General features: G+C 38.2%; 3 protein-coding genes across 3 annotated transcripts; 2 read left to right on the top strand and 1 right to left on the bottom strand.

The window, feature by feature from the left end:
- Positions 1 to 338: 338 nt before the first annotated feature.
- Positions 339 to 4,463, top strand: LOC137408592 (uncharacterized). The gene is made up of 2 exons (XM_068095173.1): positions 339 to 1,210; positions 2,300 to 4,463. Exons 1-2 carry the CDS (start codon positions 339 to 341, stop codon positions 4,326 to 4,328), a joined length of 2,901 nt encoding a protein of 966 aa, XP_067951274.1. The 3' UTR covers positions 4,329 to 4,463.
- A 4,585-nt stretch (positions 4,464 to 9,048) lies between these two features.
- Positions 9,049 to 9,719, bottom strand: LOC137408003 (uncharacterized). The gene is made up of 2 exons (XM_068094393.1): positions 9,612 to 9,719; positions 9,049 to 9,546 (listed from the first exon to the last, which is right to left on the bottom strand). The coding sequence occupies exons 1-2, from the start codon at positions 9,717 to 9,719 to the stop codon at positions 9,049 to 9,051; spliced, it is 606 nt and encodes a 201-aa protein (XP_067950494.1).
- A 415-nt stretch (positions 9,720 to 10,134) lies between these two features.
- On the top strand, positions 10,135 to 11,421 carry LOC137408002 (tigger transposable element-derived protein 6-like). Its single transcript, XM_068094392.1, has 2 exons — positions 10,135 to 10,160; positions 10,962 to 11,421. The coding sequence occupies exons 1-2, from the start codon at positions 10,135 to 10,137 to the stop codon at positions 11,419 to 11,421; spliced, it is 486 nt and encodes a 161-aa protein (XP_067950493.1).
- The last annotated feature ends 10,185 nt before the right edge of the window (positions 11,422 to 21,606 follow it).

The following is a 21,606-nucleotide window of genomic DNA, read 5'->3' as shown; positions in this document are numbered from 1 at the left end:
CTTGTGTGACATAATGATTAGCTCGTATTGATTGTGAGTTTTGTTAATGTTCAATGATACGATTTATGCTCCATGCTTTATTGTTCATGAAAAAATTTTATCTGATACATTGTTATATGTGTACTAAGTATGTGTGACCTTGAAGCAATGTTATGGGTGGTCTAGCTGATGTTATCTTTATGACTCATCAGTAGTGATCAAGCAGCCTAGCTAAGCAGTCGTCTTGAATTATCCTTGTCAACATTCATACAATAAAACCACCTTGAGGAAACTCCACATTATAATATGGTGTCAGGACGTCTATAGTATATAGTGTGGATTATCGCTTCTGGATAGTAATGGCAGAGGGTGGTTTGCGAGCTCCAGGTTGCTTTATATCTAATGCTGGCAACCCCAGTGAGACTAGCAGAAGCTGGCACGAATGGCTTGAACAATTTAACTTTTATATGCTAGCAACAGAGAAGTCAACAAAAGGGGGAGAAATCCAAGTAGCCATACTGTTAACCCTACTTGGACCACAGGGTCAGGAGATATTCCGAACTTTCAATCTTCCTGAAGAAGACCGCAAGGATATTGAAAAGGTTAAGGAGGCATTCACCCGGCACTTTACACCACAAGTGAAAATTATCTATGAACGGTACAAGTTTCATAACAGAACACAGCTTCCAGGTGAATCATTCGACAATTTTTTAACTGCACTACGCGGACTCTTGTCTACTTGCAATATACATGCTGATGAACAAAATAGTGCTCTGATAGACAGAATTGTATGTGGCATTAACTCACCAGAAGTCAGAGAGGACATATTCAATTTAGATGGCAATCCGGATTTGAACAAAATTATACAGCTGTGTCGTCGGGCGGAAGCCACCAAACATTATCTTACAGATATGAAGATCGACAAAGAGAATGCTAATATTAATACAGTACAACAACCGAACCATCTAGCTCACAAGAATAAGAACGGCGCCAGAGTAAATAACTGTAAATATTGTAAGTCGAGTCACCCTAAAGGAGCATGCCCTGCATACGGCAAAGAGTGCCGAAATTGCCACAAGATGAATCATTTCAGCATAGCTTGTATGGCATCACAGCGTAAGTCTGCTGCCAAAGCTGCATATGAGCTAGTAGAGACCAGTGGAGAACAGAATGACATAACTTTTACTGTGAACAACGACAAGAGCCGAAGAGAATGGTGCATCACCACAAGGTGCAATGAAAAGCCGCTACATCTCAAAGTTGACACTGGAGCTTCATGCAATGTCATGCCTAAAGGGATATTTGACTCTTTATCGGTGCATACACCTCTACAAAAGTATGGCAAGTCATTAGTTTCATTTAGCAACCATGAACTAGATGTACTAGGTAAAGTAACATTGTTGGTGGATGTTAGCGCTCGTTTTGTACCACTAGATTTTGTAATAGTGTCATCAAGTGCAGGTCAGAAGACCTTGTTAGGATTACCAAGTGCAATGGAATTGGGTTTGGTCAATGTCTCAAATACAGTCAGCGATGACCTTGCTAAAGCTTACCCAGATGTGTTCAGTGGTTTGGGGTGCCTCCCATGCAAACATGCTCTGCAACTGAAAGAAAATGCTAAACCAGTAATTCAAAGTGCCAGAAGGGTTCCCTTTAGATTGCGCAATAAGTTGAAGGACACTCTTCAAAAAATGGAATCTCAGGGCACTATAGCCAAAGTGAAACAGGCCACAGATTGGGTTCACCCTATTGTAAATGTATTAAAACCAAATGGCTCACTTAGAATTTGTCTAGATCCTACTCAGTTGAATAAATGTTTACGGCGTGAACATTTTGCGCTACCCACGGCATCAGAAATATTTGCTAAACTATCTAAATCGCGGGTATTCACAACGTTAGACGCTACATCTGGCTTCTTACAGTTGGAGCTAGACGAAGATAGTAGCCTACTCACCACATTTGCCACTCCCTTCGGTAGATACAGGTTTTTAAGGTTGCCATATGGTATTTCTTCAAGCCCAGAGATATTTTGTCGCACAGTTTCTGAACTATTTGAGGATATAAAAGGCGTTGAGTGCTATGTCGATGACCTCTTGATTCATGCACCCACAATGGCTGAACATGACGCAATCCTCAAATCAGTGCTAGAGAGGTGCCGAGAAAAGAACCTCCGGTTAAATGAGTCAAAGTGTACATTCAGACAAAAGCACATCAAATATCTAGGTCACATAATTGGGGATGGAGTCATCAAGCCTGATCCAGCTAAGATCAAAGCAGTCATTGACATGCCTCAACCACAAAATGTGGAAGATGTTCGTAGATTGCTTGGAATGGCAACTTATCTCTCAAAGTTTTGCCCTAATTTGTCAGACATAACCACCCCGCTGAGAGAACTAACAAAAAAAAATGCGACTTGGTCGTGGTCAGGCACACATGATGAGTCCTTGGCACAACTGAAGGCTGTGGTGACATCCACTCCAGCATTGCGAATGTTTGATCCAGACCTGCCTATTGTATTATCTGTGGACTCCAGTCAGTTTGGCATGGGTGCAGTGATAATGCATAACGGGCAGCCAATTGAGTTTGCTAGCTGCACACTGACAGACACTCAAAAAAAGTATGCTCAAATCGAAAAAGAATATCTAGCAGTTCAGTTTGGCTTACGAAGATTCCATCAATATATATATGGTCAACATGTAGTGGTAGAAACGGATCATCTTCCACTCATAGGAATCATGAATAAGGGTCTTAATGATATCAGTCCCAGGCTATTGAGAATGAGACTACGCAATCAATTATATGATTACACACTTGTGCATAAACCAGGTAAAGCTCTAGTTCTTGCAGACACACTATCGCGTGCCTTTTTGGCAGATTTATGTGAAGATGCAGAAGCTCTAAGCTCACTAGATACAGAACAAATCCATTCAGTCACTAGCGGTGTCCTTAGAAACCCAACCTTCAAAGACCGGCTCCTTAGCACAGTGCAATCAGACAGCACTCTACAAATCCTTAGCAGCTACATACGAAATGGCTGGCCAGCTAAGAGGAGAATGTGCATTGAACCACTGAAACCATTTTGGGCAGCGAGATATGATTTGACGACACACGATGGTCTGATACTTAAAAACAGTCAAATAGTTATCCCAGTGTCTATGCGCAAGCAGGTAATAGATATCATTCACATAGGACATTTAGGGGTTAGTAAGTGCATAGAGAAAGCCAAAAATTCCGTGTACTGGCCAGGTTATCAGGGGCAGATACAGGATGTGGTGTTGAGTTGTGCAACATGCCAGGAGAATGTGAGGGCAAATTCACAATGTGCTTACGAACCATATGACATACCGCAGTATCCAATGCAATCAGTAAGCATAGATGTTTTTCACTTAGCTGGCAAGGAGTATCTAGTCACGGTAGACAGATATTCCAAATGGCCTACCTGCTGTGAGCTGAAGAATGCAAACTCAAGTAGCATTGTCGAGATACTGCGTAGGCAGTTCCTTGACTTTGGTAGACCTGAGATCCTAGTTTCTGATAATGCTTCGTATTTTACATCATTTGAATTTGAACAGTTTCTAAAAGAACTTGAGATACAGCATATCACATCTAGTCCGTATTATTCTCGTTCTAACGGCCTTGCTGAAAGGATGAATCAAACTATCAAAAGCAGCCTGAAAAAGGCCCATGAGTCAAATCAAACATTGTTTGATGTCTTAGCCTCCCTTCGATCTACACCACTGGGGGGTAAATTACCATCGCCTTCAGTTCTATTACAGTCAAGAAATCTAAGAAACAATCTTCAGTTCATGCCTCAACAGCTCAAACTTCAAAAAGTAGACATTAACCTGATTGAGAAAGCTTTCAGAGAGCGCCAGTCGCAAGATATGTTCAACACAAGCCCAGCTAGGCGACCTATTGAGATGTGTGTGGGCATGAGAGTTTGGTGCCAACTAGGCCATCGGCGTTGGGTAGATGGTGTGATCATCCGGAGAGCAGAGACACCCAGGAGTTTTTATGTGAATATCGGCAAGGGTAGAGTTTTTAGAAGGAACATAAAATTCTTGAGGCCATACAAGGAAGCCCCAACAACCCTGCAATCTTTGCAATTAGAGAATATAACCATGCGTAATTTTATGGCAGTGGAACATAGACCGGCACAAGGTGTAGACCACAATGACACAAGGTCAGAGGCCACACAGCCTTTAACCTCATCAGATACCTCACAGTCTTCACACACCACCCACCAGCCTAGTAGTAATTATCAGTCACTTCCATCTGCGCAAACGCACACAACTAGGTCAGGGCGCATATCCAAACCACCAGTGAGGTACCCCCAGCCAGAAAACTAATTTTAAAAATTGAGCATGTAACATTAACCTCGCTTAGTAAGCTGCATCCACCGACATACATTTTAGTTAACTCAGCTCCAAACTCTATTATAAACATTTTCTATTTTTATGCTTTTGTATTCACTGACATTTTAAGTTTTGTTTTACTGTCCTCCCAAAAAGGAGCGTGTTATATGTGTACTAAGTATGTGTGACCTTGAAGCAATGTTATGGGTGGTCTAGCTGATGTTATCTTTATGACTCATCAGTAGTGATCAAGCAGCCTAGCTAAGCAGTCGTCTTGAATTATCCTTGTCAACATTCATACAATAAAACCACCTTGAGGAAACTCCACATTATAATATACATATACATATGTATAGTGGAAGTGGTAACAAACCCCTAGAGGCTTTCCAAATGCTATTGTATTTATATGCAGTATTTTTCATTTCAAGGAAACTGATAGCTCACAGGGGGAAAAATGGCAAAAGTTAGAGGAACCAATAAAAAAGCTCAAGAAACAGTTAGAACAGGAAAAACAAACGATAGATAGCTATTGGAAGGCAATAAAATATGCTGTTGATGAAATGTTTTAAAATGACTCGCATTCATTTTGTAAAAATACATTGTATTATATCATCTCAGTTAAATGACAAAGAACATTTTGGTATGTGAAATCATTTATTACTAAATAGTTTATGCTTGTTGAAACTCTTGGATAAAATTGTTAAAGGTTGACTCGCAACAAAATTTGCATCACAGCTATTTGGTATCAACAGGTTTGCCATGTGTTACTCTGCTGTGTTATATGTAGGTGCAAAATATGTATGTAGAAATGTGATTACAAGCTCTTTAAAGCTAAAAAACGAACAGTTAATTGCCACCTTTTTGAAAACGCCGTAGGTTGGAATCTCTTTATTTTGATGACATACTCAACTTGACGTGGTTATTGCTTTAACACGTGATGTTATCCCATAAAATTACAGGCCAATAAAAGGCTCAATATACACGTAAAACGTCTCGACACACTAGTTTATGATGAACACTTTGGGTTCTACTTGAAAGCCCTTATCAAATATACATACTTTACAGTTTTTTTCATCTTTGTCTAATCATCTAGTCGTAATATGATCATGTGACCTATACTTCCTGCCAAATGGCGCAAACAATTTTTGCAGCATTTTCTTCCGACTATCACAGGTGACCAACAGGCTCTTCATGTGTGTCAGAGGAGGATAAAGGCTAAGGTTAAAAAATTAAACTAATTTTTGGACTAGGTTTTCAGATATCAGTGCTCAAAGTGACAGCATTACAATGATAATGAAATGAATGCGTAAGGACAATTATAGACATAGTTTTATTGAATGCGTGAAGTATATTTGTAAAAATATTTCAAAAAATGAGGTTGCATGAAAGTGCAAACAGAAGCACATTGTGTTCAACTATGTCCCATTTGAGCCATTTTGGAGAGGGTTTTCAACCTACGGCATTTTCATGATGGCTGCGATTAACTGTTCGTTTTTGAGCTTTTAAGACCTTGTAATCACATTTATACATATTTTGCACCTACAACACAGCAAATTAAGACATGGTGAACCTTTTTATTCCAAATAATTTCAATGTGAATTTTGTTGCAAGTCAACCTTTGAACCATGCTAGGATCATAAATATATTAGCTATATTCATGTATAATCTGTTAGTTACTCAACTGCTTTCTTTAAAGTATGTTCAGAATACATTTTATTATCATACATATTAATAACTGATGTATTAATTAGTAGCTCAATTCATTTATTTAAACTGGCTATGTGAAGAATGGAAGATATATAGCAGAAGTTGAAAATATAGACTTTTTCCCACAATCACTTGTTGCATCTTATGGAACTAATGTTAGATGAGAATGTTTCTTTATTAGTTTCCACTAACTAAACATCATCATCCTTCAGATGCCAGATGTGACTACTTGGTTCTATTGATGATCTTTTGAGTTGATTATTGAGAAAGGAACATAGGCTCTCTAAGTATATTGCACAGTATGAAGTGAGGAATATAAGCCCTTTGAGTATATTGCGCATTATGAAGAGAAAAATATAGACTCTTTGAGTCTATTGTGCATTATGAAGTGAAGAATAAAGGCCCTTTGATTATATTGCACATTATGAAGTAAAGAATATAGGCCCTTTGAGTATATTGTGCAATATCGAGTGAAGAACATAGGCCCAAGTGAGTATATTGCACAATACGAAGTGAGTGATATAGGTCCTCGAGTATATTGCGCGATATCAAGTAAGGAATACGGGCTCTTTGAGTATATTGTACAGTATTGAGTGAGGAACATAGGCCTTTTGACTATATTGTACAATATTGAGTGAGGAACATAGGCCTTTTGAGTATATTGCACAATATCGAAGGAGGAACATAGGCCCAAGCGAGTGCATTGCGCATTGTGAAGTGAGGAATCTAGGCCCTTTGAGTATATTTTGCAATATTGAGAAAGGAACATAGGCCCAAGCAAGTGAATTGCACATTATGAAGTGAAGAATTTAGGCCCAGTGCGTATATTGCATATTCTGAAGTGAGGAACATAGGCCATCATGATTATATTTATAAAATAATGGAGTGAGAAACATGGTCTTCATGATTATATTTCTATTGCAGAACTGAGTAAAGAATATAAAGCCTTATGGTTATATTTATAATACAATTGAGTAAGGAACATAGACTTTCATGATTATATTTGTAATATTGTTGAGTGAGGAATATAGGCTCTTGTGAGTGAATCGTGATATATCAAGGAAGGAATATGAGCCCTTGTGAGTGTATTGTACATTATCGAGTGAGAAACATAGGCCTTTTGAGTATATTGTACAATATCGAGTGAAGAACATAGGCCCAAGCAAAAAAATATATCACATATTTTGAAATGAGAAATATAGGTCCTTTGAGTATATTGTGCAATATGAAATTAGAAATATAGGCCATAATAGTTATACAGTATTTATAAAATAATTGAATGAGAAACAGGGTCTTCATGATTATTTTTATATTTTTATTTTGTGGGAAACTTAGGCTCTATTGATTATATTTTTCAGTGGAACCTTGGTCCTCTAACACAATCCGTTCCAGAAGGCTGTTCAAGAACCGAGTTGTTCGAGATCCGAAACAAGTTTTTCCATTAGAATTAATTTATGTAAATTTTAATTCATTCCAAGTCCATTTAACAACTTCGGTAAAGTACTTTTTAACATTTTGCACCATAATACTGTACTGTATACTGCATACTATAAATAAAAATGAGTAGATATAGATCATGTTTAATTTTAATAAAATATTTTCCATCTATGACAATGAAAAAAAAAACAAAAGTAAAAACTTTGTATGCTTTGCTCTTAAAACATCAAAAAAAATTAATGGTTACAATTCAATACTAAAAGTCGCAAAAATTGATAATGAAGCAGCAAAAAAGTGCAACAAATCAGTTACATCAAAAATCGCGTGAAAGAGAAAATAGAAACGTTTAGTTTCTAGCATAGAAACATTTAGAGGCATATTTATTTCACATCTTTGAAGAGGAATCCTCCTCTGAAACCATTTAGGGTAACTCAACTGGAAGAGTTGGGTCCCTAAAAAATCTCTTCGGTAGAGGCAGTGTTCTCCCAGATGGCTCCATCTTTTTGTAAAGAATTTATGACGTGAAAATTCTCCTTTGTTTGAGACTTTTTTGAAAGTGGCTTATAACAACGTCGTTAAACATAGTAACTTGCTGTTGTTGGAGCTGTTCCAAACATTTAATGTAGTTTCAATGCACATGCTCCAGTTTGGTCAAGCACTGAATTTATGGTAGAGATCTGAGACGAAGAAATCTCAAAATTTTTACTCAAAAACCAAGTTGGTCGAGAACCGAAGCGTTCGAGAACTGAGGTTTCACTGTTAATTACTATTGTGTTAAGAGTTTAGGCCCAAGAAAGCATGTTGTAAAACATTCAGTGAGAAGTATAGGTCCTCATAATTATATTTGTAATAATATTGAGTGAGGAACATACAGGCTACTGAGAGCATAACAAAATATTATATGAGGAACATAAGCCCTTGCGAGCATACTGCGCAATATCAAATGAGGAACATAGTTCTTCACGGAAGATATGCGTTGATGATTCTAATAATAATAATAATCAGTGAGTAGTCTAGGTTTTTTGATTATATTTGCAAAATCATACAATCAGAAAAAGAAGGTTTAAGTTTTTTATAATTATAATATCTTCGCTTGGACAACTTTTGTGGCATAAAAACATCGGCATAGCAATTGTGCCTTGATGAGTCATCAGCCACATTAAATCCGCAAAGCTTATGTTGTATAAATGAATGAACTTACATAAACTGAAGCAGAGAAAGAACCGCTCCTGCCTTGCACTTGTTTTTATAATCTTCTCTCTACTGTATCACTACTCCGTCACTATTTTTCACTTAACTTCTCGTCACTACCTGTAACTGCTGTGACCTCAGACATTAGCGTAGCCTGGGGCCCACTAACGGGATTATGCAACATGCCTTTTTTTCCTTGGGCTTCACACCTTGTTAAAATACACATGACAAAAACACATGTGAACTCATCCGGTGACGCACTTTGCTGGTGGAGTTTACCGTACTCCTTACGATTGATCCATCAACTCCTTCGATTCACTGCCACTCTCGGGCTCTCCTGTACTGCCATCCTCTTTGCCAGCACTACTCTCTCTATATTTTAGTGGCCCCCTTCACGTCCTGCGCTACTGCCGTGACCTCTGTCACCACCAATACCATCACTACTGTCTCTACCACTACTTCCACTATTGGCAACTTGCCTGGAAACTTGTGATTGGGTCGGCAATGACTCCTTAACCTCAGGTTCCGTCACTTCCGTCTTTCCCACACTCTTCCTAAAAAAGGAGGAACTGGCAGGCATCCTGTAGGAAGTTTCTACTTCGGCAGTAACTGGCTGCACAGGGGATGGCACCACAGAGCTGGAAGTTGACATAGGCCCAGACGTATCTAGGTCGGCCTGACCCTCCATCGGTGCAGGTTTACTACTAGCTATCTTTGTTTGAGCCTTCGCCAACTGCTCGATCGCTGCCCTAAATGCCTCCGCATTCACCAACTCGCTGACTGCGGCCCTGCTATCAGCACTTAGTCTGGCAAAATCTACCTCAAACTTTTTCGGCACCTCCAACTTCTCACTGTCAATCCTGGCAATCCTGGCAATCTTCTTTTGACACCTTCCTTGTCCAACATCCCCTTACTGAACACATTCATTAAAAAAGAGCTTACCTTCTCCATGATGGGTACCGGTATGGCAGCTTTACTAGTGCTACCACTCATCTCAGCATAAGTCCTCACTTTCCTTAGGGTGCCGGTAGTTCCTCGGTGCCTTTCCATTTCCCTGTCTCGCTACTTACTAGACCACCTAGACCCCAGAGAAGGCATCCATTAACCACGTGCCCGGTCTTGCCACACCACTGACAGATTGGTACATTGCAGTCTTTCTGTCAATGTCTACTTCAACTGCACCTCTTACAAATATTCGCAGAACAATTCACAACCAGTTGGTCTTGCTTTGCCCTGCAAAAAAAGACCACAACTTACCACTACTACCAAACACTACAGGCTTCTTAGCCACACCACTCCTTCCACTTTTTTCCTACTACTTTCCTCTCTGCAACTCTTTTTTCACGGCTTTTCTCCGATTGTCCACCACCACCAGCTCGCCCTCCAGAACTGTCTGCTGTAGTTGAATGATCACTTTGAAAGTACAGTGAAACTCGGATAACTCGCCCTCGGATATATCGAACACATGGTTAACTCGAATAGATTTGCTTGGTCTGTTTCCACGCAATGATAAATGGCTTTATATAACTCGACCTCGGCACCGTTAACTCGAACAGTTTTTTGCCGAATTCACAAACGTGGTTTCTGTTCAATTTATTTCAAAGGAGTTTCCACTAGTCGCGGAGCTGAGACTACTCTGCTTTTTTAATGAAAGCACTTTTTATACGTGTATAGTGTACATATAATTTCCCCCATACCGTATAATGGAACCGAAAAAGAAATCGTATAAAATGATTAATAGGGTCGCTAAGGCGTTCGCTTAGTTACGGCCAAGCTATAAACGTTAGAAGGTATTAGCGATAAAAATTTAATAAAGATAAACACAGCAGGAAAAATACATATTGTAACAGTAATTATATGCGGATACATAAAGATAAAATGTCACAAATAGGCTCGTGGCTTGGCGTCCGCTACAACAGACATCCGCTTTACGATGGCATCACGCAAGCAAAGAAAAGCGTGGAAACCTTCTGACAAACTTAAAGTACTCGAGGAAATTGAAGCAGGACAAAAGCTATCAGCATTATCAAAAAGAGAAAATCTTCCAAAAAGTTCAGTGTCAACATGGATTAAACAAAAAGAAAGAATAAGATCGTTATGTGACCAAAATTCATCAAGGCTAAGAGATCGTTCAACGTTGCACGATGATTTGGATGGCGTATTATTGACTTGGTTTAGACAAGTGCGTAGTGAAGGCGTACCTATTAATGGGCCAATTTTGTTAGAAAAGGCTAACCAGTTTTTACAGGATTTAGGAAAGGATACTACTGTTTCTCGCGGTTGAATCGACAGGTGGAAGAAAAGGCATTCTATTGGCAGTCAGATAGTTGTTGGAGAGTCAGCTGCAGTTAATGTTGGAGAAGTGGAAAAGTGGAAAGAAGAGGTGCTTACTCCATTACTTCAAACGTACACTTATGATGACATATTCAATATGGACGAAACCGGGTTGTTTTACAAGCTCATGGTCGACAAAACGTTGCACTTTAAAGGAGAGAAGTGTAGTGGAGAGAAGTTGTCAAAAGAAAGACTGACTGTGGGACTTTGCGCTAATATGTCGGGCACCGAGAAGGAAGTTCCTATTGTAATAGGAAAGTTAAAAAATCTCCGCTGTTTTAAAAATGTTACTAACCTTCCATGTCAGTATTACCACAATAAGAAGGCTTGGATGGTGAACGACATCTTTCAAACATGGGTAAGAGGTTTTGATCGCCGGATGACCAGAAAAAAACAGAAAAGTGCTTCTCATCATTGACAACTGTCCAGCACACCCAACTATGAATGAGCTTATGTCAATCAGGCTTCTATTTACACCACCCAATACCACAAGCGTGCTGCAACCTATGGACCAAGGAATCATTCGAACTTTTAAATCTTACTACCATCAGCAAGTTTTGCAATTCACTGTTGATTACATTGACACTCATGGAAAGAAGCCAGATGCTTCTATCAATGTTTTGCAAGCGATACGCTGGGTGAACAGAGCATGGAGCCGTGTCACAAAAGAAATGATTGCCAACTGTTTTCACCACGGGTTTGGTCAAACCAACCTTGATCAAACAGATGCGACTTCAACTGCTGATGATAATGAAGAAGGTGACACTGTGAGAAATCTAAATCTTCTACTACACACCATAGATTCTACATCAAATGTGACAGCAAGTAAGTAATCTTGAAATAGCCAATGCTGTTACATTATTATGAACTCGGCCCGATAAAGGGCTAAATTGATGACTGTCTAAGGTGCCTAACAAATGTTTTAATAATAGTGTTACTTTAGCTTAAATTCAAGTTCGGTTTTGCAAATGAGCTTTTAGTAGTTGATACAGACATTACTGTTGCTGAGCATTTGAGTGATGCAGAGATTGTGCAGTCCGTGACATATTGTGGTACTCTCAATGAGTCCTATAGAAAGGAAGAGGCTGAGTTTGTTGAACCTGATCCACCTACCTTGGCTGATGCAAACAACGCTTTAGATGTCCTCAGATGTTTTATAGATATGAGAGAGTGCAAGGACTATAATAACTGTTTAAAATCTATTTCTACATTAAGTCACACTGTTGATCTTTGTCAAAAAAATACCTTGTCACAGACTACACTCGATAAGTTTTTTAAATGAAACCACTGATCAGATGTAAAGCATACTTTTTTGCATTGGTCATAAATGTTTACTTATGTCCAGTTTTAAAAACTATCAGAAAGAATAGATATTTTTCTATTGGGCTGAGATTTGTTTGCAGTTTTAGGTGATGTGACTGACAAGACGTTTTAAGATTAAAATTGGTAAAATTGATCTCGAGTAAAACACTCAGAAGAAAAAATGTCTTCTGAGCGTTTTAACCGCGATTAGGTTTTGCCAATTTTAATCTGAAAAAGTTCTGGCAGTCACATCACCTAAAACAACACACAAATCTCAAGTGTATAAAATATCTATACTTTCTGATAAATACTTTAAAACTCTACATCAGATGCCCTTTAACTTACAACAAACAACCTATACTTTAGTTTTATATATACATGTAGTCTGTATATGTATCTATTGATGAATACATTCACTTGTGACTGTGCTCTGATAACTTGAATGCTCTGATAACTCAAACACTTTCGCTCGGTCCTGTGAAGTTTGAGTTATCCATGTTTCACTGTATATCTATACAACAATCTGCAACATGACAACCTTCTTTTACTAACAGTTTGTAGTAAACGGTATCTTTATCTAGCTGAGGTCTACTGGCTTGGCCCCTTTGGTAACTGCACCATTAACTATTGCCTTTTCATCAAACCCATGTGAGGTTGGGGTCTCTTGACTCTTTCCATTAGAGTCCCCCCTCGCTAGGCCACTCCTGACCGTAGCATTGAGTAGTTTTTTCTTTTCATCATTTAAACTTCCTGTTCTCTCCTCACATTCACTATCTCTAAAGCGGCGATCTACCCAATATTGTATCTCAACTTCCTCACTATCTTCAAACCACTCACAAAAATCGTCAGAGGTGTTATTATTAGCACACTCATGACTGCCGGTGTATGTGTTAGTATCATTAGAGGATCTCTAGGTGAAATTGTTATTTAGGAGAAACAGATGTTTTCTATTTCTTCTGGTCTCACTTGAACCAACTCTTATCCCATAACTTGTTGGCGCACTGCCTCTTCTTACTACTGTACCTGCTGCTCTGGTGTCAGTAGTCGCCTTCACATAGGTGACCTGTCCTGTCTTTAATTCTGGCAATTTTTATACCCTATCATATGCTGGACATCCAAAATGCTTTTTTGCTTCGACTTTTTTTTCCTTTTTCTACTTTCAAATTCCTCATAATCTACTTCCTTTTATTATTTACAACCAAATTCGACTTTACCGTTCTGCCAAACATTAGTTGGCTAGGTGAATAACCAGTTGACAGAGGCCTTGTTCTATACACTAACAATGCCATATCCATATCCTTTTCTTTCACAAAATTTTCACTGTAGGTGCTAGGCCAAAGAACTTTTTGGAAAAATGTTATGGCAAGGTCATGGACATAAGTGAAAATTGCCTACTAGGGGCATTTTTTTATGGAGAGTTCAAATATAGTGAGATACTACGTGAAAAACCTTCACAAAGAGTAGTTTTTTGTATTTGAAGATTTGGGGAAACAACTCCAACGAATAATGGAGTTATATTCTCCCATATACAAAATTGAGCAATCCTATTGGACAATGCTGATTTTACCAATTTAACTGCACATTTATAATGTGAATTTCCTGCAATAACATCAGACAGCTAACTTGTAACTACATTATGTATTAAGCTTTATCTTGTTATTATTATTATTACTTGGTGCTTTTGATTCAACAATTTTCTCCCCATGTTCTTGCCACGGATTGCTGCTGTCATCTCCTATCAAATGTAGGAAACAAACTTCAAATTCACCTAGCGCCTACGGAATAGCCTACGGAGATCATCATCGCATTAACGACAATATAATAGCTTAGTGAAGCTTGTTTATATAATCTATGCTTGTAGATTTCACTGATGCTGCCTATGAATACAATTGACCATTTTAATCCTATTTTGTGTATTTTTAGCTAAGCTAGAGAGATTCATAGCTTTTGCATTGCCATTTTGCAATAAATTGTATTTTTGTTTATGTTATAGCCAACAATATATAAACTCTGCTGATTTGCACTAAGCCATTTTATACCAAGATACTCTGTTAGTTGGCAGCATGTAGTTTTTTAATATTTACACTTTATCAACAGTCATAGTTTGACATACAAGTGATCAAGTCTCTTTACTGCCTTACCTGGGTAGAAGGCCAAAGAGGTATGCAATTTATATTATTAGCAATCATTCATGTGATTATTGTAGCATTTGCATATTATGGAACATATATATTTTATTGATTTTATATAGGTTGGAAGTGTGCAAATTGCCTACTGCTACAAGCTTCTACAAACACATGCCAAAATATTTTATGTCATTATGTTTTATTTTAGTTTTCACGGTTTGAGTTTCAAATAAACAATATGAACCTGAATCAGTTGGACTCAGTTCTTTAACCCTGTGAGGACAGTACATCAAATAATCCAGAGAATATCAAAAAATTGACTGGCAAAACATTAGAGAATTTTAAAAGTGCCTAGAAGTATGGCAATCTTCAGAAAAACAGCCAGAATAAAGTTTGGCCTCTATGGTGCTCTCTATAATTGAGTGTGCTTACATTCAAAAGGCCTGTTACTCTAGATTTACTGATAAAAAAAGTTAGCCAATGCACAGAAAAGAGCAAAAGCTGCCGTACATGTGAGGGGTGTTTGTTCCCAACAAAGAATTGTTCATCAAATTCACTGGTTTATACACATGTTAATGTTGTTTGCATTGCTTGTTTTTTTACCTTACTCCCTTAACCAGACAAAACTGTAATTAGAACCTAAACAAACAAAGGCATTTTGGTTAGCATGATCAGAAGGACAATGAAGATAACATTAGCATATTGATGAGACTATAACCCTGTTATGTTTTTAAAGACATTAGAAGGTCAGATATACTTAACATCTTCTTCTGACACTGATCCTCCAGTGAGGGAGAAACTACGCTCTCATTCAGATGTCAAGACTAGTTGCTTGGCCAAACCTGTGCTGCCTGTAATATTTGTCATATGCAAGAAGAAGGATGGTTTCTTCTATAAGAAGAGACACGGTATTTGAAGAGACAAACTAATAAAGGCAGAAACAAAAGAAGCAGGTATCAAAGATTAATTAGCTGGTACTATGTAGCTTCCTTTCTATGGGCCACTATTTATATTTACATGCAGAATAGAACTAATTTGAGATGAGGTCCCAGTTAGCCTAATTTATTTTATATACTCTGTTGAAACTACATTCTAGACAAGCTGAAGCAAGTTGCGGAGATGTTACTGATGACAATATATCTGTACATTTTGGTGTTGGTGATGCAGTGACAATAGAAATCATGTATCTTGAGCGTTGTTGCAAGCTGTTTATAAGGAGAGGTTCACCCACAAACATAGCTGATGCTGACAGGTTGGTCATTTCGTTGTCAACTCACCTGTTGCATACTGTATACAATATAAAAGTTACGTCTCTGTGGTTACTGCAACAGGCAACAGTGTTGTTTCAAATTGTCATCATTGGTTCTTTGGAAGACACAGCTTTCACATAATTCTCTAAATTAGTTTATCTATTTTGCACAAATCTGCATGCATATAGTCTGCTAATTTATCATATTTTTACAGATAGTCACTACAACCAGGTAAACTTGCAAAATTGTGGCAGCTTTAATCTCATGGTATATTGTTTTGTGTGTAAACATATAACAATAGCAATCAACACCTAACACTTGTGTGGCTACTCATAAAAATGGTTATGACTTTCATACTATGTAACAGTGTAGGATAGTAAACTAGTATAGACAGCACACTGCATATTCTTTCTTAACCTACTTTTCCATTGATACTGTTTTTTGTATGTTGCATCCCTTATATTATGAAATATACTATCACTACTGTTGTTAGCTCCTTGTAATCATGTCAAATGATGTTATGATTTTTGTGTCTTGTTATTAGATCTCGATCTGGCGTTACTGATAATACTACCAATGAGCTACATCCACAGTTTTGTGCGGGACTTCTCCAAAAAGTTATCATCTCAAAGGAGTGCTTTGCCATGACAGAGCTGCTTGCACTCTACAAAAGCTTCACTGATGAAAAAGAGCATCAAAATCAACCAACGCATGTGTGGCTGGTTAATGTTCATGGACTACTGTGACTTCTAATGTAATTTGTGTGTTGATGTATGCCATTAAAAAAATTACACTTTTTTCATACAGGACGTCAAAACTGAAGACGCTACTCAAAAAGCAGTTCCCTGAATTAATCTTCGAGCAACCTAAATCCTGAAAAGCCTCAGAGTTAATCTACGCTCCAGGTGTGAAACTTGCAGACATCATGTCCAATTCAAAATTAGACGACGACAGCGATTGCAGTTTGGAAGAAATATATATCAACACTGATGGTTCTGAGCTAAGTCATGCAAGTGTGTCACTAAAGAACTCAATAGACAATCATAAGTATAAAACACCATTTCCACCCAAGGCTTCAAACACAACTTTGGACCGGTTTTATGCTGCAGGTCCGGCAGAGCTTTTTAACTTCTTAGCTGTTATTTCAGGCCTTGTTAAAGATATATACGATTTCTCTGAATTTAGTTCTATCAGGTTTGACTATGCAACAAAGCTTTTCAGTATATGTCAGGACATCATGACACGCTGCAAAGGAAGGGAAGGAATCCTTGTCCAAAATCTATGGTATTGGGAATAGCAGTTAGAAACATAACTGGTTCCGCAGATCTTGTGTCCTTGCTGAATAACTATGGACACTGTGTGAGCAGCGAGACTATTTACAGAGCTGAGACCAGCACTGCCCAGAGAGAAGTAGACAAAGACTCCATGGTTTCTCAAGAACATGTTTTACATAGACCGACCGCCTTAGTGTATGACAACATAGACATCAATGAAGAAAAACAAGCTGGAGAGGGAACAACTCATAAAGTAAATGGTATCATATTCCAAAACACCTATATATCCGTTCCTGTACAACGTACAACATCAACACCTGTATCAAAGACAGCTCACTTATTGAAAGCCCCAGAAAAGCCTTGTCTACCACCATACATATTCGGAAAACGCTCAGGTCTCCCTCTAATAAAAGACCATGTTCGATTACAGTCACATTCTGAAAGCTTGGAGAGCCTTCAGGTATCCCTGCTGAAGGAGTTTACTTTTGTCGCAGCTAAAACGCACCATCAACTGTAAGATGCTGACAACATTGACTTACATCTCAGACCCAATGATGTAGTGATGCTGTTGTACGCTGTGTTAATTGTGTAAATGTAGTTTTGTATGTACCATAATTAATAATATGTGTCTGCAAAATCAACAAGCACTGGGCATTGTGTGTAATGAAGTACATTACCAGAGTTATCCCCCTATGATTTATTGTCAAATTGTCACACTAAGCTTTTGAACAAATTATAATACTTTCAACTGGATATCTGAATGCCCAAATGATTTCCATGCTCGCTGGTTGCTGTAATCTAATCAGATTTTTACCTCATACAGCTTAGTTCTCCTTCAGAGGCTGATAGCCGTTTTGGGCCAAAAAACGAAAGGTTTTTTATGCTGTACTTGCCAGTTTTGGCCAGAATTGGCTAAAAATTGTTTTATACTATCATCAGACAATTATCATTTATATTCACCAATTAGAACAAAAAAAATTTCTTAAAATTGATTTATGAGTCTCAAAAGGTCGAAATTTTGGCGAAAATCGATAAAAATGCACTTGAGGGTCATGTTCAGGGGCCATTTAGAGGTACATGTAAAAATTTTAGCCGCAGTATCTCTGAATTTTCCAACATTTCAGGTCTTAAAGGTACTAGACACAAATTTTTATGCAAGTCCAAGACCTTGCCACAAAAAATGGATTTTTGAGCACTTCTGGCCTATTGGCCTAGCACCTACTGTTTTAATTGCAATCTCCACCAACTCATTACTCTGTGAGTACCAAGAACTGCTAGTAACTACAATGATTTTGTACAAATCTGTAAAATCTCCAAATTTTTTATTATCACAAGGCCCATTATTTGAGTGCAAAATGTTAAGAATACCAAAGTTAGCAAACACTTTCTTTCTTCGTAACAGATATTACTTCCCTATAAGTTTGAGCACTGATGTGCAGTGCTTCAATCCACCTGGAATAGTGATCAACTATTAACAAATATAACTTTCTATTCAATACAGATATGTCACTACTGAGTACTTCCCAAGGACTTGTTGGTAACTCATATTGAACTATAGGTTGGTGCTTGACTGCCCCATGAATGACACAAGTATAGCAGTGCTTTACAAACTCACAAATGTCTACACTCACTTCTAGCCACCAGAAGTAGCACCTAGCTTTCCTACGACATTTATCGATTCCCTGGTGACCAACATAACACTTTTTTAAATACAGTTTCTTCATTGACCTAGATATGTATACCCAATCCCTGAAGAAAACTAACCCAGCTCCTACAATAAGCCATTTCCTTGCACTAAAACGCTTTAAAAGCTCACCGTCTAACCTTTTACCACTTCTCAGCCAACCTTCCATAACATACTCCAAACAATCCGCAGCCTTTTCATTCTTCAACATCTCCGACCTTAACTCTGTGATTAGGCCAACTACGGCAATATCCGACTCTTCACACCTATTCACATCACTTTTGGTGTAAAATTTTCAATTAGGCCAGCTCAAAGAGTCAGCCAAAAGCATTTTCTCCCCAGGTGTATGAAAACTTGTGTAATCAAACTTTATAAATCTCCTTTTAGACTTCTGAACCCTGACTAATAAGGTTAATAAGTTCTTCTCACCCAAGAGTGAAAAAAGCAGCTTATGGCCAGTCTCGATCTCAAACTTTCTGTCAAATAAGTAGCAGTCAAATTTCTCACACGCCCATGAAATTGCCAATGCCTCAATTTCTATCATTGCACACCTTTCATCTGTCTACGTCATTTTTTTCACCGCATATTTTACTGGCTGTCACATATTACTCTTATTCAATTGCAACAATAAGCCTCTAACCACACTTCTACTGGTGTCCGCAGGCACCCCTTGCCTTTTATTTAGATCAAAGGCACGCAATTATACTAGTGCTCTAGATAAAACTATCTTCACCTCCTCAAAAGCCCTTTCCTGATCATGACCTCAACACCACTGTGATGTACTTCTTGACACCTTGTAAATTGAAGTGCATAATTCTGCTAGCTCTCTGCCAAACCTACTCAAATAATTTACCATCTCTGTAAACCTTCTTGCCTTTGTTTTATTAGCCAGCAGCTTTAAGCCTAAAACTGCACCAAATTTAAATAGGTCTGGCTTAACGCCAGTCCCGCTAACCAAATTGCCCAAAAACTTGATCTCACTTTTGCTAAACTCCCACTTATCCTTCCTTCATGTCATGCCTGAACACCTGATTCTTTTGAGTACTTCCCTCAGTCTCGACCAATGCTCATCTGCATCTCTCCCATATCTTAGGATATCATACCAGCTAGTTGGTAAAGTAACAGTTCAGTTGGAAAGTAAATTTAGATTTATGGAAACTGAAATGTGTGTGATGAAGGGATCTAAGGCAAACTTGTTGGGCATAACCGAGTTGAGGCAGCTGAATCTGTTGGCTGTGTTCAAAGCAGTAAGCAACAGCGAGTTTGACCCGGTAAGAGAGTTTAAGGAAGTTTTTAAAGATCTAGGCATGATGACAGGTTTGAAAAAAATTAAGTTAAAGTAAGGTACAGAGCCAGTAAAATTATATCTACCTAAATCTATAACAGTAGGATTATGAGAGCCAGCTAAGCAGGAGTTAGACAGTATGTTGGCAAAAAAGTGATTGAGCGGATTGAAGAGCCTACTGAGTGGTGCTCAGGGCTAACTATAGCACCTAAGACAGGAAAGGAGATGAAGATGTGCATAGATTTGACTGGGCTGAACAGATTGGTCAAGCGCGAGATTTACCCTCCGCTTAGGATTTCAGACTTGCGCATTGAATTACCAAAGGGAACAATTTTTTTCGAAATTAGATACAAATTCAGGGTTTTGGCAAGTTCAGATAGGGAAGTGAAGATACAGTAAAGAGTTTATTGCATAAGAATATAGACTAGAAAGCAGGCCTGTCATGTATAGAGATACTCTGCTGGCTAATGGTTACTCACCCTCACAATTGTAAAACAGCAGGTCTATGAGCTCCATTGGTATCCTATCAGACCCTAAGATAGATGGCAACAGACTAAGGAAAATCAAAAGAAAGCAGAGGCAAAAACAAGCTATGTGGTACCACAGCAGACATGAAGTGAGAGATAGAAGCCCCCTCGCAATACAGAAGTTGGCGGTCCTCCTAGACAGGGGCATAGTTCCAAAACATGCTATGGTGATTGGGACTAAAGGTCAAGAAATTGTAGCTCTTGAAGCATAAAGAAATTTGCTTCGAAGAACCAGAGCGCTATTACCAAGGTTACCTAGGAAGAATTTTAACAATGCTTCTTTTCCAAATTCCAATTGCCCACAAAACACTTTTAGGCAGGAAAACACACGAGATGACAGTCTTAAAAATCTGCCTTTCGACTGGCATATGTGCCATAAACCTCGTACTCCTAGAACCTCAAGTTATGGGCCCCCCGGCAAGATCTGAACTTGCATTCCCCTGCTTAGAACTTCAGTTGAACAAAGAATACATAGACCTTTAGAGCAGCTGATCAGTGATATAAAACCACCTAAATCTCCTGTTGAGAGGAGTTGCTACGGTAGGCAGTTAAAATGGCCCACTAGATTTAACCATTGGTTGTAAATTCAGTATATCCATAAATTTGACCTTAGATATGATTTATCCTAGGAATGAAAACGCTGGTACTTAACAATTCTTTTGTGATGAAGTTTAATGACTCCTTGTGAAAAACTATTTCCATAGCAAAAGCCGATTGAATAAATCTACTGAAACACAATTTAATAATGTAAACGCTTTTACTTTTTGACCCCCCATATGATAGACCTAAATCAATACTAAGTCCACGGTGAGAGACACTCCGGGCTAAAAACTTTAACATAGTGCTCTGTACAATCTTCCTGGCTTGCTTCAATAGATACAACAGGAGTTGTGCTATCAAGCATAAGAATAACACTGAACTGCTCAAAAGCCTAGTCACAGGTGAAAACCAGTTAATAGTTATCTTTAACATGCAAAAGAGCTGGGTTACACCATAATAAAATAATTTTTACTAGAAGACATTCTTATGCATTCATAAACTACTTTTTGAGGGGCGAAGGTCAACCTAGGAGACAAATATTTAAGAATTGGATTAAAGAGATAAAAAGGTTAACCCTACAAGTCATCCAAGTGCAGTAAACCAAAAAATCGCAAA

The sequence above is a fragment of the Watersipora subatra genome, chromosome 11 (genome assembly GCF_963576615.1).
Source record: "Watersipora subatra chromosome 11, tzWatSuba1.1, whole genome shotgun sequence".
Taxonomy (NCBI): Eukaryota; Metazoa; Bryozoa; class Gymnolaemata; order Cheilostomatida; family Watersiporidae; genus Watersipora; species Watersipora subatra.
The sequence above is the reverse complement of the archived record's forward strand: the minus strand, read 5'-3'. Positions and strand labels throughout refer to the sequence as shown.

Bases quoted from the DNA above. Each gene is read 5' to 3' on its own strand.
- LOC137408003 (XM_068094393.1), bottom strand. From the start codon at position 9,719: ATGGAAAGGCACCGAGGAACTACCGGCACCCTAAGGAAAGTGAGGACT. The intron at 9,547-9,611 runs GTAAGCTCTTTT...TGTCAAAAGAAG, and splicing joins CGGTACCCATCATGGAGAAG to ATTGCCAGGATTGCCAGGAT.
- LOC137408592 (XM_068095173.1), top strand. From the start codon at position 339: ATGGCAGAGGGTGGTTTGCGAGCTCCAGGTTGCTTTATATCTAATGCT. The intron at 1,211-2,299 runs GTGCAATGAAAA...AGATGTTCGTAG, and splicing joins GAATGGTGCATCACCACAAG to ATTGCTTGGAATGGCAACTT.
- LOC137408002 (XM_068094392.1), top strand. From the start codon at position 10,135: ATGGTTAACTCGAATAGATTTGCTTG. The intron at 10,161-10,961 runs GTCTGTTTCCAC...TTGAATCGACAG, and splicing joins AACTCGAATAGATTTGCTTG to GTGGAAGAAAAGGCATTCTA.